Source organism: Aethalodelphis obliquidens, unplaced genomic scaffold (genome assembly GCF_003676395.1).
Source record: "Aethalodelphis obliquidens isolate GAN/ISIS:26980383/991018 unplaced genomic scaffold, ASM367639v1 scaffold30, whole genome shotgun sequence".
NCBI classification, from domain to species: Eukaryota; Metazoa; Chordata; class Mammalia; order Artiodactyla; family Delphinidae; genus Aethalodelphis; species Aethalodelphis obliquidens.
Window position 1 is genome coordinate 4,058,876 of NW_020837974.1, and position 14,615 is coordinate 4,073,490.

At 42.1% G+C, this 14,615-nt stretch overlaps 1 protein-coding gene across 8 annotated transcripts in view; it reads right to left on the reverse strand.

The window, feature by feature from the left end:
* RNF216 (ring finger protein 216) overlaps positions 1–14,615 on the reverse strand; it is a 171,770-nt gene that overhangs the window by 93,042 nt on the left and 64,113 nt on the right. For 7 of the 8 annotated variants that reach the window (XM_027125701.1, XM_027125699.1, XM_027125700.1 and 4 more), the window contains exons 10-13: positions 9,709–9,759; positions 8,071–8,208; positions 6,014–6,162; positions 5,424–5,502 (exon numbers count right to left, since the gene is read on the reverse strand). In XM_027125701.1, coding sequence (XP_026981502.1) covers positions 5,424–5,502; positions 6,014–6,162; positions 8,071–8,208; positions 9,709–9,759 — 417 coding nt within the window. The remainder of the gene's footprint in view (positions 1–5,423; positions 5,503–6,013; positions 6,163–8,070; positions 8,209–9,708; positions 9,760–14,615) is intronic. The other variant, XM_027125703.1, reaches the window with a different exon arrangement.

Consider the following 14,615-nt stretch of genomic DNA (forward strand, 5'->3'; position numbering starts at 1 on the left):
AAGAAGATGTTGGGGGTAGGAGTTTATTAATTAATTAATTAATTTTTGCTGTGTTGTGTCTTTGTTTCTGCGCGAGGGCTTTCTCTAGTTGTGGCAAGCGGGGTCCACTCTTCATCACGGTGCGCGGGCCTCTCACTGTGGCGGCCTCTGTTGTTGCAGAGCACAGGCTCCAGATGCGCAGGCTCAGTAGTTGTGCCTCATGGGCCTGGATGCTCCAACGCCATGTGGGATCCTCCCAGATCAGGGCTTGAACCCATGTCCCCTGCATTAGCTGGCAGATTCTCAATCACTGCACCACCAGGGAAGCCCCCTTACTGATTCTTTGTCTGCTTGTTCTATCTATGATTGAAAAATGGAGTAATGAAATCTACAACTATTAGTGAACTGCCTATTTCTCCCTTCAGATATGTCAATGTTTGTTTCTTATGTTTGGGTGCTCTGACGATGGATACATATATATTTATCCCTGTTATATCTTCCTGGTTAATTGATCCTTCACCATTATATAATGTCCTTCTCTCTTATGACAGTTCTGCCTTACAGACTATTTTGTATGACATAAGAATGGCCACCCTGGCTCTCTTTCGGTTATCATTTGCATGAAATATTTTTTTCCATGCTTTTGTTTCCAATGTGTGCCATTAAATTTCTTTTTTAAAATACAATTTAATTAATTAATTAATTTTTGGCTGTGTTGGGTCCTTGCTCGTGGGTGGGCCCTCCCCAGCTGCATAAGTGGGGGCCTCTCCCCATCACGGTGCATGTGCCTCTCACCGCAGTGGGCTCTCTGCTGCAGAGCATGGGGTCCAGGCGAGTGGGCCCCAGCAGCCGTGGCACATGGGCTCAGCAGCCATGGCTTGCGGGTTCCACAGCGCAAGCTCAGCAGCCATGGCGCACAGGCCCAGCTGCTCTGCGGCATGTGGGGTCTTCCCGGATGAGGGATTGAACCCACGTCACCTGCACTGGCTGGCGGACCCTCAACCACTGTGCCACCAGGTAAGTCCGCCATTAAATTTCAAGTGAGTCTTTGGTAGATAGTATATAGCTGGATTAAAAAATAAAAAATCCAGGGCTTCCCTGGTGGCGCAGTGGTTAGGAATCCGCCTGCCAGTGCAGGCAACACAGGTTTGAGCCCTGGTCCAGGAAGATCTCACACGCCACGGAGCAACTAAGCCCATGTGCCACAACTACTGAAGCCCGTGTGCCTAGAGCCCGTGCTCCGCAACAAGAAGCCACCACAATGAGAAGCCAGCACACCACAATGAAGAGCAGCCCCCGCTCGCTGCAACTAGAGAAACCCAGCACGCAGCAATGAAGACCCAACGCAGCCAAAAAAAAAATCCACACAGTCACTCTGTGTCTTTTGGTTGGAAATTTTAATCCATTTACATTTAAAGTTATTAATGACAGGGAAGAACTTACTACTGTAATTTTGTTGTTCTATGTCTTGTTGCTTTTTGGTCTCTTTTCCTCTTTTGCTGTCTTCCTTTGTGTTTCATTGAATTTCTCGTAGTGACATGCTTTGATTCCTTTCTTTCTTCTGTGTATATTTATAATAATCTATTTTCAGCTGATAACAACTGTGATCACATACAAAAACTCTACTCTTACTTCCCTTCCATTTCATGCTGTTAATGTTACAAATTATGTCTTTTTATATTGTGTATCCATAAACATATTTTATATATTTTCCATACTTTTGTCTTTTAAGTTCTATACCAGAGTTAAAAGTGATTATATACACACATGTTACAGTATTCTGTTTGTCTACATATCCACCTTTACCAGTGAGCTTTATACTTTCATGTGCTTTTGTGTTTCTATCTAGCATCCTTTCATTTCAACTCAAATGACTTCCTTTAGCATTTCTTGTAGGGCAGGCCTAGTGGTGAGGAACCCCCTAAGCTTTTGTTTATCTGGGAAGGTCTTAATTCCTCCCTCACTTAGTTATGCCAGATACAGTAGTCTTGATGGGCAGGGTTTCTTCTTTTACTTTTTTACCACTATGAATATATCATCTTACTCTCTTCTGTCCTGTAAGGTTTCTGCTGAGATATGCTCTGAGAATCTTTTTTTTAAATAAATTTATTTATTTTATTTATTATATTTTGGCTGCATTGGGTCTGCGCGCGGGCTTTCTCTAGTTGCGGCGAGCGGGGGCTACTCTTTGTTGCAGTACGTGGGCTTCTGTTGCTGCGGAGCACGGGCTCTAGGCACGAGGGCTTGCAGGTTCTAGAGCGCAGGCTTAGTAGCTGTGGTGCATGGGCTTAGTTGCTCCGCGGCATGTGGGATCTTCCCGGATCAGGGCTCGAACCCATGTCCCCTGCGTCGGCAGGCAGGTTCTTAACCATTGCGCCACCAGGGAAGCCCTCCTCTGAGAATCTTATGGGAGACTCACTGTACATGACAAGTTGCTTTTCCCTTGCTGTTTAAAAAATTCTCCTTGTCTCTGACTTTTGACCATTTGATTATAAAATGTCTGGGTCCATCCTAATTGAGCATCTTATGATGATTATTTGGATTCTTTGTCAGGTAATTCACATACCTCAATCTCTTTAGGGACAGTTTCTGAATATTTATTTTGTTCCTTTGGTTAGACCATGGTTCTTCTTGTGCCTTGTTACTTTGTCAGGATCTATACATTTGAAAAACAGCCATCTCTCCCAGTCTTTAGACTGGCCCTGTACGGGGAAAAGCCTTTACCAATCAGTCGGGCTATAAATTATGGAGGACTCTCAAACCTCTCCTGTGGATGCACCTTCTCTGGACCTATGTGTGTAAATTCCCAATTCAGAGAGGTTTTGCTGGCTTTTTTTTTTCAGGAGCTTGTTATCTCTTGCTCGCTCTGGTGTCCATCTACAGTACTGCAGGTTCTCTGGAGGGGCTATAAGATGCCCAGCTCTTTTTTGTTCTCAGTAGACCTCAGGCATCTAGAGTATGGTGGGTCTCATCAGTGCTCTGAGTTGGACAAGAGAGAAACCAGTCCCTTGAAGAGCTCCCCCCTCCCCCTCAAAAGCTAGAACATTGGGTGTATGTCCCACTCTTCCTTTCTCCTGGAGGGAAAAGCCACAGAGACATAATGGCCTCTGTCTGCTATTCTGTGGGTCCTTTGTAGCAGCAGTAAGCGTCTCAGCTCTTTTTTCCTCAGAAGCTTCCAGGCCTCTTGAGTATGCAGGGTCCTGTCAGTGCTGAGTCAAGTGAGACAGAAACCAGCCCCTTGGGCAGCACCCCAAAAAGCTGGGACACTGGACGCACACTCCAACTCTTCCCCTCCCTAACCAGAAGCTGGGAATTGGGGGTTTTCTCCTGCTCCTTCTACACTAAGCCAAGGAAAGGGGCAAAGGTGAGGGAGCGTATGCTAGTCCAAACCACTGCCTTTGTTTTTGAGGATCTGAAACCTGGTGCTCCCTCCTGTCGGTGCTTAGATTGAGGAAAGACATAAGCCAGCCCCTTGGGTAAGCCCTCTGAGAAGTCTGAATGTTAGATGTATGTTCTAGTCTGCTCTTTGCCTCCCCAAGGAGAAGCAAGGAGTTAGGTGTTTCCTCCCATGTGTGCTATGTGTGCTGGGGGACAGGCTCTGGGGAGTGAGCTCCACTAGTTTTCCTACAGGCCTCAATGCAGCTAACTGCCCTGTATGGAGTGCAGGAGCCTTGTAACTGGTTTCTAGATTTCTCACAAAGGAAACTGGTCCATGTATTGTTGAATCAGTGTTTCTGTGGGGGAAGGAGAATTTGGGGCTACTTATTCCACCACCTTGCTGACATCACCCCTAAGCATTTATTTTACCACTGTTTTTCCAAGTGACCTCTCACCCATTTCATTGGCCAAAAGAAGCTACACAGCCCCCTCCAAGTTCAGCAAGGCAAGTATATTCCTCCCACAGAGAGGAAGCAGAATATCTGGGTTTTCTGCCTAGCATCTTAAGAGCCTCTAGGAGGCTTTTACTGATATCCCAGGCTGGATATCCTCAAAATACTCACAGGATGCTGTTTCAGACTCATAAGTACCCTGATACATTCCTGTAACTGTCTCTGGCATTCCAAATCATATATAAGCACTTTCATTGGCAAGGTCTAATTTGGAATCATACCAGGAAATATAATTCCTAGCTCAAACTAGCAATTCCTGGAGACTCCAGAGGCGGGTGACAGTGATGTGCATCCCTCACCTTGATTACTCAACAGCCAAACAGATCTCCCTGCTTTTTCACTCCCCCATCCTCCTGCCTCAGAATGGTGCTGAAGGCCTGCATGGCTCTGGTCCCTCCCAGCTCGTAAGCCTTTCTCTTCACACTCCCAGTACGTCAGTGTCCAGGATACTACTGCTCCTTGGACCTACAACATTCCACATCTTCACTTTCACTTTACTCCCACCCTTTTCTTCCCTTGGCTACCTCCCTTGCTCTCTGTATCTTAGTTCAGGCACTGCCTTCCCAGGCATTCTAGAGCTGAACACACTGGAAGCACACAGGACAGTCAGTGAGTCTGCTTTCTTAGTTCCAAGATTCCAGAGACTACTGAAACATTTGTTATAGCAACAGCCTGGGGTGGGGACAAATTACTAATGGATACATCAATTGTAAGAAAATATCCAGATTTTACACAGAAATGTTAATGTTGAAAACAAAATGAGTAAGGTTTTAGTCTATCAGTGTAGTTTCTTCTTCCTTTTCCAATATCTACTTTCATTTCTTCACTCCCCAAAAGGTGGAGATATTATAATATTCAACTCTGATCATTCTATTTTAGGAAAATGGCTTAAAACATACTTGTCTATGTGGATGCCAATATTATATTCCTTAAAAACTCTTAAGTGGCTTATAAATGGTTGACAAATTTCAAGACATTCTTAGTTCATAGCATAGGAGTCTAAAGGGAAGAAAGATTTTCAGCAGCAAGGCGACTAGACAGCTTTGGTCTCACCTGACACAATCAGTCCTTATGTGAACAGCTGAGTGAATCATCTACCGCATGTGACAGAAATGCCACCATGACACCCAATTCTTTAATCAAAGAAACACCACTTGGACTTTTCAAGTGGCAGGAAGTGTGTGCACGCTCATGTGCACACACAGAAAAGAAGTATTTGAGCGTAAGAGGGTGGTGAAAGAGCAAGCAAGAAAAATACTGGCCCAGTGGAATAAACACAGAACCCTTCACATTTTACATTGCAGTATCTGCCCTTTAGGCAGATGGCATAAAACAGGGATCCAGAGCTATGTGATTAAAATTCTGTAAGTGGCCCCCATCTCTGCAACAAAGTCAGCCGCCATTCACAAAGAACCAATCTTCACTTGCTTTCATGAAAAGGAGAGCACTCAAATCCTCCTCATGGGTCAGCATGCAGACACCCAGCACATATCTGTGCCACAAAGGCAGTCCATAATACAAATACGAATCTAGAAAAAATATTTGCCTCCCTACCTTTCGGCAGCGAGGATTGGGACAACTGAACCTCTTCACATCACTGTCCAACAGAGCAGGAAAGCTGCAGGAGGGGCACCTAGAATCAAAACAGCAGAAGGAATATTATTCAGAATATTAAAGCCTGATTTGTTCCATGTGATTATTCATACTGAGATGGAGTTTTCAGCTGGACAGCCACACCTCCTTTCACTCCTTAACTTTTCATTAAAACATGGACTGAGGCTCTGCTTTGTGCTGGCTCTCACCAGGAAATGCAGGTGCCATTCTGGGTTCTGCCTCAGTGCAAACCACTCAATATTTAACATACCTCTCTGAGAACTCCTTACACATGTTATCTTTCCTCTAACCAACGCACAAGGACTGTACCTATAAGCCAGATGATTAAGAGGTGCCAAGGAATGTAGGTAAAAATACAAACTGCAAATTTTTCTATGAATACAATTATTCTCTTTTTTTAAAAGCAAGAAATGCCAGAAAACCTGGAGATAGAGCTCTGTTACAGAATTTTCATCACCAATGAAAGGGCCCAGGCAGTCTACCTAACAGGGAATGAGTTGACAAGTGACACTCTGACTCTGAGGACCCACCTGACGAGCTCATCAGCGTAGGCTGCAGCAACTTCTTCTTCTGCTTTTCGTTCATAGTATTTATACAGGATGGTCTGGGGAAGCACCTTCTCCAGTTCACTGGTTGGGAATGAACATGTGCAGCTGCCTTCCATGCAGCTGAGCTCTGACTAGAATGATACGGTCAGGAGGCAAAGGGAAAAAAAAAATTTAACCAAGTTTTCAGAGAAACAAAAAAACCTCAGTGGTTAAATGCATCTTTCAATGGGAAGCAAATAAATCGTGGTTTGGAACACAGACTCTGAGATGGTAAAGGTCCCCTCTTCTCTGAGAAACCACACTCAGAACAAGAAAACCATGAAACAAAAACACAAAGTCCATCTTTGATTCTACCAGAGGACGTCTATCAGCCTAAACCACAATATATGAAGATGGGAAGTAGATGAGGAAAGGTAAATCACTTAGCAGATTAGAGGAGGAAAGTCACAGCTCAGTGTCTGAAAAGCAGATACTCATGATAAGCAAGTTGATTCCCTCTACACTCTGTGGAAAGGCTGGAGTTCCGAACCTCTTGGAAGGCAGAGATGAGTGGTAGGAGGGAAGGGGATTGTCAAAATGCTATTGCACACTTAACAGGCTACAGTATAGTGTAAACATAACTTTTCCATGCACTGGGAAATCAAAGAGTTGTGTGACTCTTTTTATTGTGGTATTTGTTTTACTGCAGTGGCCTGGAACCGAACTTACAATATCTTTAAACTATGCCTATATTCTGCTAATCACAACTACTCTGCTCAATAACTGCTACTCAGGGGACTTCCCTGGTGGCACAATGGTTACGAATCCGCCTGCCAATGCAGGGAACACGGGTGTGAGCCCTGGTCTGGGACGATCCCACATGCCGTGGAACAACTAAGCCCGTGCGCCACAACTACTGAGCCAGTGCACTAGAGCCTGTGAGCCAAACTACTGAGCCCGCGTGCCACAACTACTGAAGCCCGCACGCCTACAGCCCGTGCTCTGCAACAAGAGAAGCCACCACAATGAGAAGCCCGTGCACTGCAACGAAGAGTAGCTCCCACTTGCTGCAACTAGAGAAAGCCCGCTGCAGCAACAAAGACCCAATGCAGCCAAAAATAAATAAATACATTTATAAACAAAAAACAAAAAAAACCCCTGCTACTCAGTCCTTGACTGAATTACAACTGATTTTAGAATAATTGATGTCAAGTGGTTTGATTATTGGTGGGGCATTTATGAAAAGCAATTTTGGTTTTTAAGTGTTCATTAAGACAAAAAACTCCTTTCCATATTGTATGTTGGTGTCAAGAGAAACTGACTTTGGACAGAGAAATATAATCTTGTATAAAATATTATTCATTTTATGGGTCTTTCCTGGTGGCACAATGGTTGAGAGTCCGCCTGCCAATGCAGGGGACATGGGTTCGAGCCCTGGTCTGGGAGGATCCCACATGCCGCGGAGCAACTGGGCCTGTGAGCCACAACCACTGAGCCTGCACGTCTGGAGCCTGTGCTCCACAATGAGAGGCCGCGACAGTGAGAGGGACTGCGTACCGCGATGAGGAGTGGCCCCCGCTCACCGCAACTGGAGAAAGCCCTCGCACAGAAACGAAGACCCAACACAACCAAAAATAATAAATAATTAAAAATATTATTCATTTTAATACAACTATATAAAATGTTTTAAAATTTTTGTTAAAAAAATACTAATTTGCAGCCTCATATGTTCAAACAGCCTGCAAGATTCTCTTTTTGAGTTCATCCTTCATTTTAATTTCAAACAGAAGATAACTGAAGAAGTTGGTGCTCCAGTGCGCTGGGCATGAGAGCATGGAAGAATTAAACCATTCCCTGAAAAAAAATCTGCTGTGCTTCAAACCAACATAATCACACAAATCAAAGGCTGTCTAGGAATCACACACATTAGCATGTCTTAGCAGAGTTCCACATCACCTCAGAAAAGGCACTTCCATGAGGCATTTACACTTGTCTATAAATGTGGTGTCCTCAAACTCTGTGAATATTTCCTATGTATGGACACACTGTATGGTTCTTACCTTTCCAGATCCAAAGACTGCCTCTTGGGCATATCTGATGAGACACTCTTTGCAGAACAAGTGAGCATCTGCACACTGCGTCAGTTCCTCAAATGGAAATTCCCCGTAGCAGCAGCGGCACTCAATCAACTGGCCATCCTGCAAGCCACCAGAAACACACATGAAATTCCCTACACGCAAGTAGAGGGGGCAGCCATGTTTCATATTCCCCCACCTCCAAGTACATTCTGAGGTGAAAAGCAATCCCTAGAAGCCATAAAACAATGATGAGCTGTTTTCTTTTTTCTTTTTTTTATTTTTTGCGGTACGCGGGCCTCTCACTGCTGTGGCCTCTCCCGTGGTGGAGCGCAGGCTCCGGACGCGCAGGCTCAGCGGCCATGGCTCATGGGCCCAGCCGTGGATCTTCCCACACCGGGGCAGGAACCCGTGTCCCCTGCATCGGCAGGTGGACTCTCAACCACTGTGCCACCAGGGAAGCCCAAGCTGTTTTTGCTGTATAAATCTAGCTTAAGATGCTAGTACAAATATTAATATGTAGCTAAAGACAGTGAGATTTTCATGTTTTTTGGGGGTATTCTTTGGTATCATCCTTTGTATAAAGTTATCATATTCATGAATTTCATGGTACCAGCAGAACTGTAACATCTATAATCAGATGTTAACATAACAGTCAGGAACAAGTGGCATGAGGGATATTATTTAAAAAGTTTTGGGCTTCCCTGGTGGCGCAGTGGTTAAGAATCCGCCTGCCAATGCAGGGGACACGGGTGCGAGCCCTGGTCCGGGAAGATCCCACATGCCGCGGAGCAACTAAGCCCGTGCACCACAACTACTGAGCCTGCGCTTTGAGCCCGTGAGCCACAATTACTGAGCCCGTGCACCACAACTACTGAAGCCCGCACGCCTAGAGCCTGTGCTTTGCAACAAGAGAAGCCACCACGATGAGAAGTTCATGCACTGCAACGAAGAGCAGCCCCTGCTCGCTACAAGTAGGGAAAGCCTGCACGCAGCAACAAAGACCCAACACGGCCAAAAATAAATAAATGAAATAAATTTTTAAAAAAATGTTGGATTTTGCTCCTTATTATAAGACAAGAGTGCGATGGGGTCACAACTCAGCACAAGCTTTATCTTAAGTGACTACTGAAGCTATATAAAGCAGCATCTCAAGTACTGCGAGTACCAGAAAACTTACGCTTTTTATTAAGGGCAGTGACTGATCCAGTCACTAGTCCATTTCTACCATGTTAGAAAAGGCCACTACATGAGGATGGCTGACATCATACAAAAGCCATCTGGTCCTGAGGTTAGACACATCTCTTCCTTCTAACCCTATAAGTGATACGTGAATTCTAAATTTTGCTCTAAGAGTCTATCCAATGGATTCCAGGCAATGTTTTTTAAGAGGCACGACTCTAACAATGTTATCTTCCCTCCAACTCTGATCCAATTTGGAAGCAAGAGTGACTATAATGGTTTAAGTACCTGACTGTAACTTAGCTGAAGCTCAAACTCAGCAGATCAACAGCAAACGTTATACAGGAACCAATTTGTCATCAAAATGCTCAGGAAATGTGAGAAGAGAAAACAGCTAATGAAAATACCCAGAATAAATTGATTAGGTGAGATTTTAACTACCTTTTGATACTGTTCTTCATTCATCTGCAGGGCAAGCAAAAAGTCTTCATGCTGAGGAACAAAAAACCATACACGCAGATGCAAATTTAGTCAAGATGCCACAAACCATTTAGCATTTACTTTCATAAACATAAAAAAACCCTATTATTAATAGTCATCTCTTCAGTTACATAGTTTAGTAGTTTAAAAAGTTACCTGAGAGTAAATTTAAAATGCATCAGAACACTACACATGAAAAAGGAAACCATATAAGTACTAGAATATATGGGGAAAACTTCCTTAAATCTGACTCAAAATATAGAAGGAATAAAAGACTGACATAAAACATTTATGAAGAGTACAGCATAGCATAAGCAAACAAAAAAAACTGAGTGGGTAAAAACCAAGCTTGAAAACATACTCTGTTGGTGAGGTTAGCGGGAAACAGGCACTCTTGTACATTACTGGTGGGAATGCAAAACAGTACAACCACCATGGAGGGGAATTTGGCACCATATAACAGTTACATAAGTATTTACACTCCAATTCATCAATCGCACTTGTAGGAATCTATTCCAAAGTTACCCTGGGGCAGAAATATGAAATGATGTATGCACAAAGTTATTTATCATGGCACTATTTATAATAGCAAAAAACTGGAAACAACCCTGAGTGTCCCTCAGTAGGCGAATAACTGAATCAACTCTGGTACTGCAGACAATGGGACACTAGGCAGTTTTAAAAAGGAAAGAGAAAAATCTCCATGGATTGCTGTGGAGTCATTGCCAAGAAGCACAGTTAAGTGAAAAAGGCTAGAGTAGAACAGTGTGTACCTTTTAATAAGAAAGAAAGGTTTTAAAATATATATATATATATACACACACATATATGCTTTTACATAAAATAAGAAAAGACAACCCAAAAACTATTAATAATGGTTTATGTATAGAGGGAGTTAGAGGACATGGGGAGGACAGACAGGACAGAGGCTAGATCTCTCAGAATGTTCCTTGTTTTATAGTTTTGACTTTAAAAATACTTTACATAACTGAACAACAGAATTAAATGAAAAGAAATTAAAAACCAATTCCTTAAAACTTAAAAATAAACAGAAACAAACTTCTTTGCTTACCAAGTTAATGGCATAACCACACACTTATTTCAAGTAACTTTATAATATTTTAATTTCAAATTCCTAATCTAAGTTATAAATAAATCCTAGACCGTATTTAGCAACATTATTGGTAATAATACTGGGTTGTTATTTGGGATCTACTAAGTATACAACATAGGATAAAGGAAATAAGCCATTATGGTAATGTAATTAAGAGCCAAGATTTTCAGCATAAGAGAAAAGAAATGCTTACGTAAAATGAAAGAAGTAAAAAAAACCCTATAAACCAAAATTGAAATAAAAATCTTAGTATGAACTTCCACTAAAAGAAAATATGACATCTTGGAAAAGTTGGTGATTCCAGGTCCAGGTTAGGAAAAGCAGAAGTTGAACCTGGATCACCAGGTGTGCCAGAAAGCAAGGATACTGTCAAAGAAAGATGACTAGGTCCAGGACAGAGGAACTAACTTGAAGGTGACGCCACTGGCCAAAGAAGGGACAATTTGGACATCAAAAAGATGACCACAACCATCTTGCCAATACTTCAACACTTCTCTGATGAGGCTGGCAGTGATATTAGCAAATGTGGTGTTTTGATACTATACTGTGAAATGTGCCAACATCTGGAAGGTCTACATAATTCAGTGAACCAGTGTTTATGATAAAATCATGCATGGGTGAAATATCTATTCGAACTGCAAGCTACACTAACAGATTTTAATGTAACAGATACAGTCACAGGTAACTCTATGACGGATGGATCAAGATGACAATTCTCCAAAAGTCCAATTTCTGTTTGAGATCCAGAATTTTATCATTGGACATAAATAATCACTTCATTCATTTCTGAGAAAATTCCTGCTAAATACCTAATTTTGAATAATCATAGTTTTTCTGTCAGTCATTTTTTCAAGTAAAAATGGTGGGGTTTTTTTGGGGGGGGGTAGGGAGAAGGGCCTAATTCAGCAGCTTGCAATTCGATGTTACAAATGCTTCTCCTTGAGAAAACCATCATAGTCAGCCAGTATGCAGCAAAAGCACTTTATGCATACATTCGGCCCTCCATATATGCAGGTTCTGCATCCACAGATTCAACAACCTCAAATCAAAATTATTTGGGGGAAAAAAGTTCTAGAAAGTTCCAAAAAGAAAAACTTGAATTTACAGTGTGCTGCCAATTATTTACAGAGCATTTACATTGTATTAAGTGTTATAAGTAATCTGGAGATGATTTACAGTATCCGGGAGGATGTGTGTAGGTTATATGCAAATACTAAGCCGTTTTATACAAAGGACTTGAGCATCTATAGATTTTGGTATCTGTGGTGGGGGTCCTGGAACCAACCCCCTGTGGATATGGAGGGACAACTGTACTTCCCATTTTGTCATACAGAGTATTGAAAAGATGTTTTCAAAGGTTAAAATTTCATAAAGTAATAATTTCAACTGCTTCATCAAAGCATCAAATACATTTTTAGACGACATGGGCTTTTTTTGTTGTTTTTTAAAATGTGAGTGCATGGTGGTGAAGAAAGTAAAGATTTCCAGTAGAGTTTGGTGCCACTGGCTTGATTCATGCTAAGGCACCACTACTTTTGTTCCTCAGTACAAATTCAACAATGTGAAAAAGGTAAATATCGTCTTATCACGATAAGAGATCTGACGTCACAGACATCCTAAAGAGTCTTGGGAAACCCAGGGACCCATGGGGCAAACTTGAGAGTTGCTGGTCTAGAAAACACATATAGGCACACTTCATTTTACTGCACTTTGCAGATAGTACCTTTTTTTTTTTTTAAACAAACTGAAGGTTTGTGGTAACCCTGCATCAAGCAAGTCTATCAGTGCCATTTTTCCAACAGCATTTGCTTACTTCATGTCTCTGGTCACATTTTGGCAATTCTCGCAGTATTTCAAACTTTTTCGTTATTATTATTACTGTATTTGTTATGGTGATCAGTGATCTTTGATGTTACCATTGCAACTGTTTTGGGGTGCCATGAACTGCACCCACATAAGACAGTGAACTTAATCGATAAATGTCATGTGTGTTCGGACTGTTCCACTGACTGGCCATTCCCCATCCTTCTCCCTCTTCTCCCGCTTCCCTATTTCTTGAGACACAACAATGTTGAAATTAGGCTAATTAATAACCCTACAATGGCCTCTAGGCATTCAAATGAAAGGAAGAGTGGCCCATCTCACTTTAAATCAAAAGCTAGAAACAATTTAAGCTTAGTGAGGAAGACATGTCAAAAGTCGAGATAGGCCAAAAGCTAGGCACCAAACAGTTGGCCAAGTTGTGAATGCAAAGGAAAAATTTTTGAAGGAGATTAAAACTGCTACCCCAATGAACACACAATGATAAGAAAGTGAAACAGCCTTACTGCTGATATGGAGAAAGATTCAGTGGTCTGAACAGAAGATCAAACCAGCCACAATATTTCCTTAAGCCAAAGCCTAATCCAAAGCAAGGCCCTAACTCTCTTCAATTCTATGAAGGCTGAGAAAGGTGAGGAAACTGCAGAAGTCTGAAGCAGGCTGAGGTTGATTCCTGAGGTTTAAGGAAAGAAGCCATCTCCATAACATAAAAGTGCAAGGTGAAGCAGCAGATGCTGACGTAGAAGCTGCAGCAAGTTATCCAGAAGATCCAGCTAAGGTATTTAACCAAAGGTGGCCACACTAAACAACAGATTTTCAAATGTAGACAAAACAGCCTTATATTGAAAGAAGATGTCATCTAGGACTTTCACTGCTAGAGAGGAGAAGTCAATGCCTGGCTTCAAAGGACAGGCTGACTCTCTTGTTAGGGGTTAATGCACCTGATGACTTGAAGCTGAAGCCAGTGCTCCTTTTACCATTCCAAAAATCCTAGGGCCCTTAAGAATTAGGCTAAATCTACTCTGTCTGTGCTCTATAAATGGAATAACAAAGCCTGGATGACAGCATATCTGTTTATAACATGGTTTACTGAATATTTTAAGCTCGTTGTTGAGAACTACTGCTCAGAAAAAGATTCCTTTCAAAATATTCCTTTACTGCTCACTGAAATGCTCCTGGTCACCTAAGAGCTCTAACGGAGATGAACGAGATTAATGTTTCCATGCCTGCTAACAAAACATTCATTCTGCAGCCCATGGATCAAGGAGTAATTTTTGACTTGCAAGACTTATTATTTAAGAAATACATTTTGTAAGGCTTATAGCTGCCATAGTGATTCCTCTGATGGATCTGGGGCAAAGTCAACTGAAAACTTCTGGAAAGGATTCACCATTCTACATGCAAAGAGGAATATTCATAATTTATGGGAAGATGTCAAAATACCAACACTAACAGGAGTTTGGAAGAAGCTGATCCCAATACGTGTGGATGACTTCAATGGAGAAATTAATTGCAGATGTGGCAGAAACAGCAAGAGACCTAGAATTAGAACTGAATTGTTGCAATCTCATAATAAAGCCTTAACAGGCAAGGAGTTGCTTTTCATTGATAAGCAAAGAAAGCGGTTTCTTGAGATGGAAACTACTGGTGAAGATACTATGAAGATTGTTGAAATGACAACAAAGGATTTAGAAAATCACATAAACTTAGTTGATAAGGCAGCAGCAGCAGGATTTGAGGGGACTGACTCCAATTTTGAAAGAAGTTCTACTGTGGGTAAAATGCTATCAAACAGCACTGCATGCTACAGAGAAATCATTCATGAAAGCAAGAATCGATCAATTCAGCAAACTTCATTATTGTCACATTTAAGAAATCTGGACAGCCACCCCAGCCTTCAGCAAGCACCACTCTGATCAGTCAGCAGCCACCA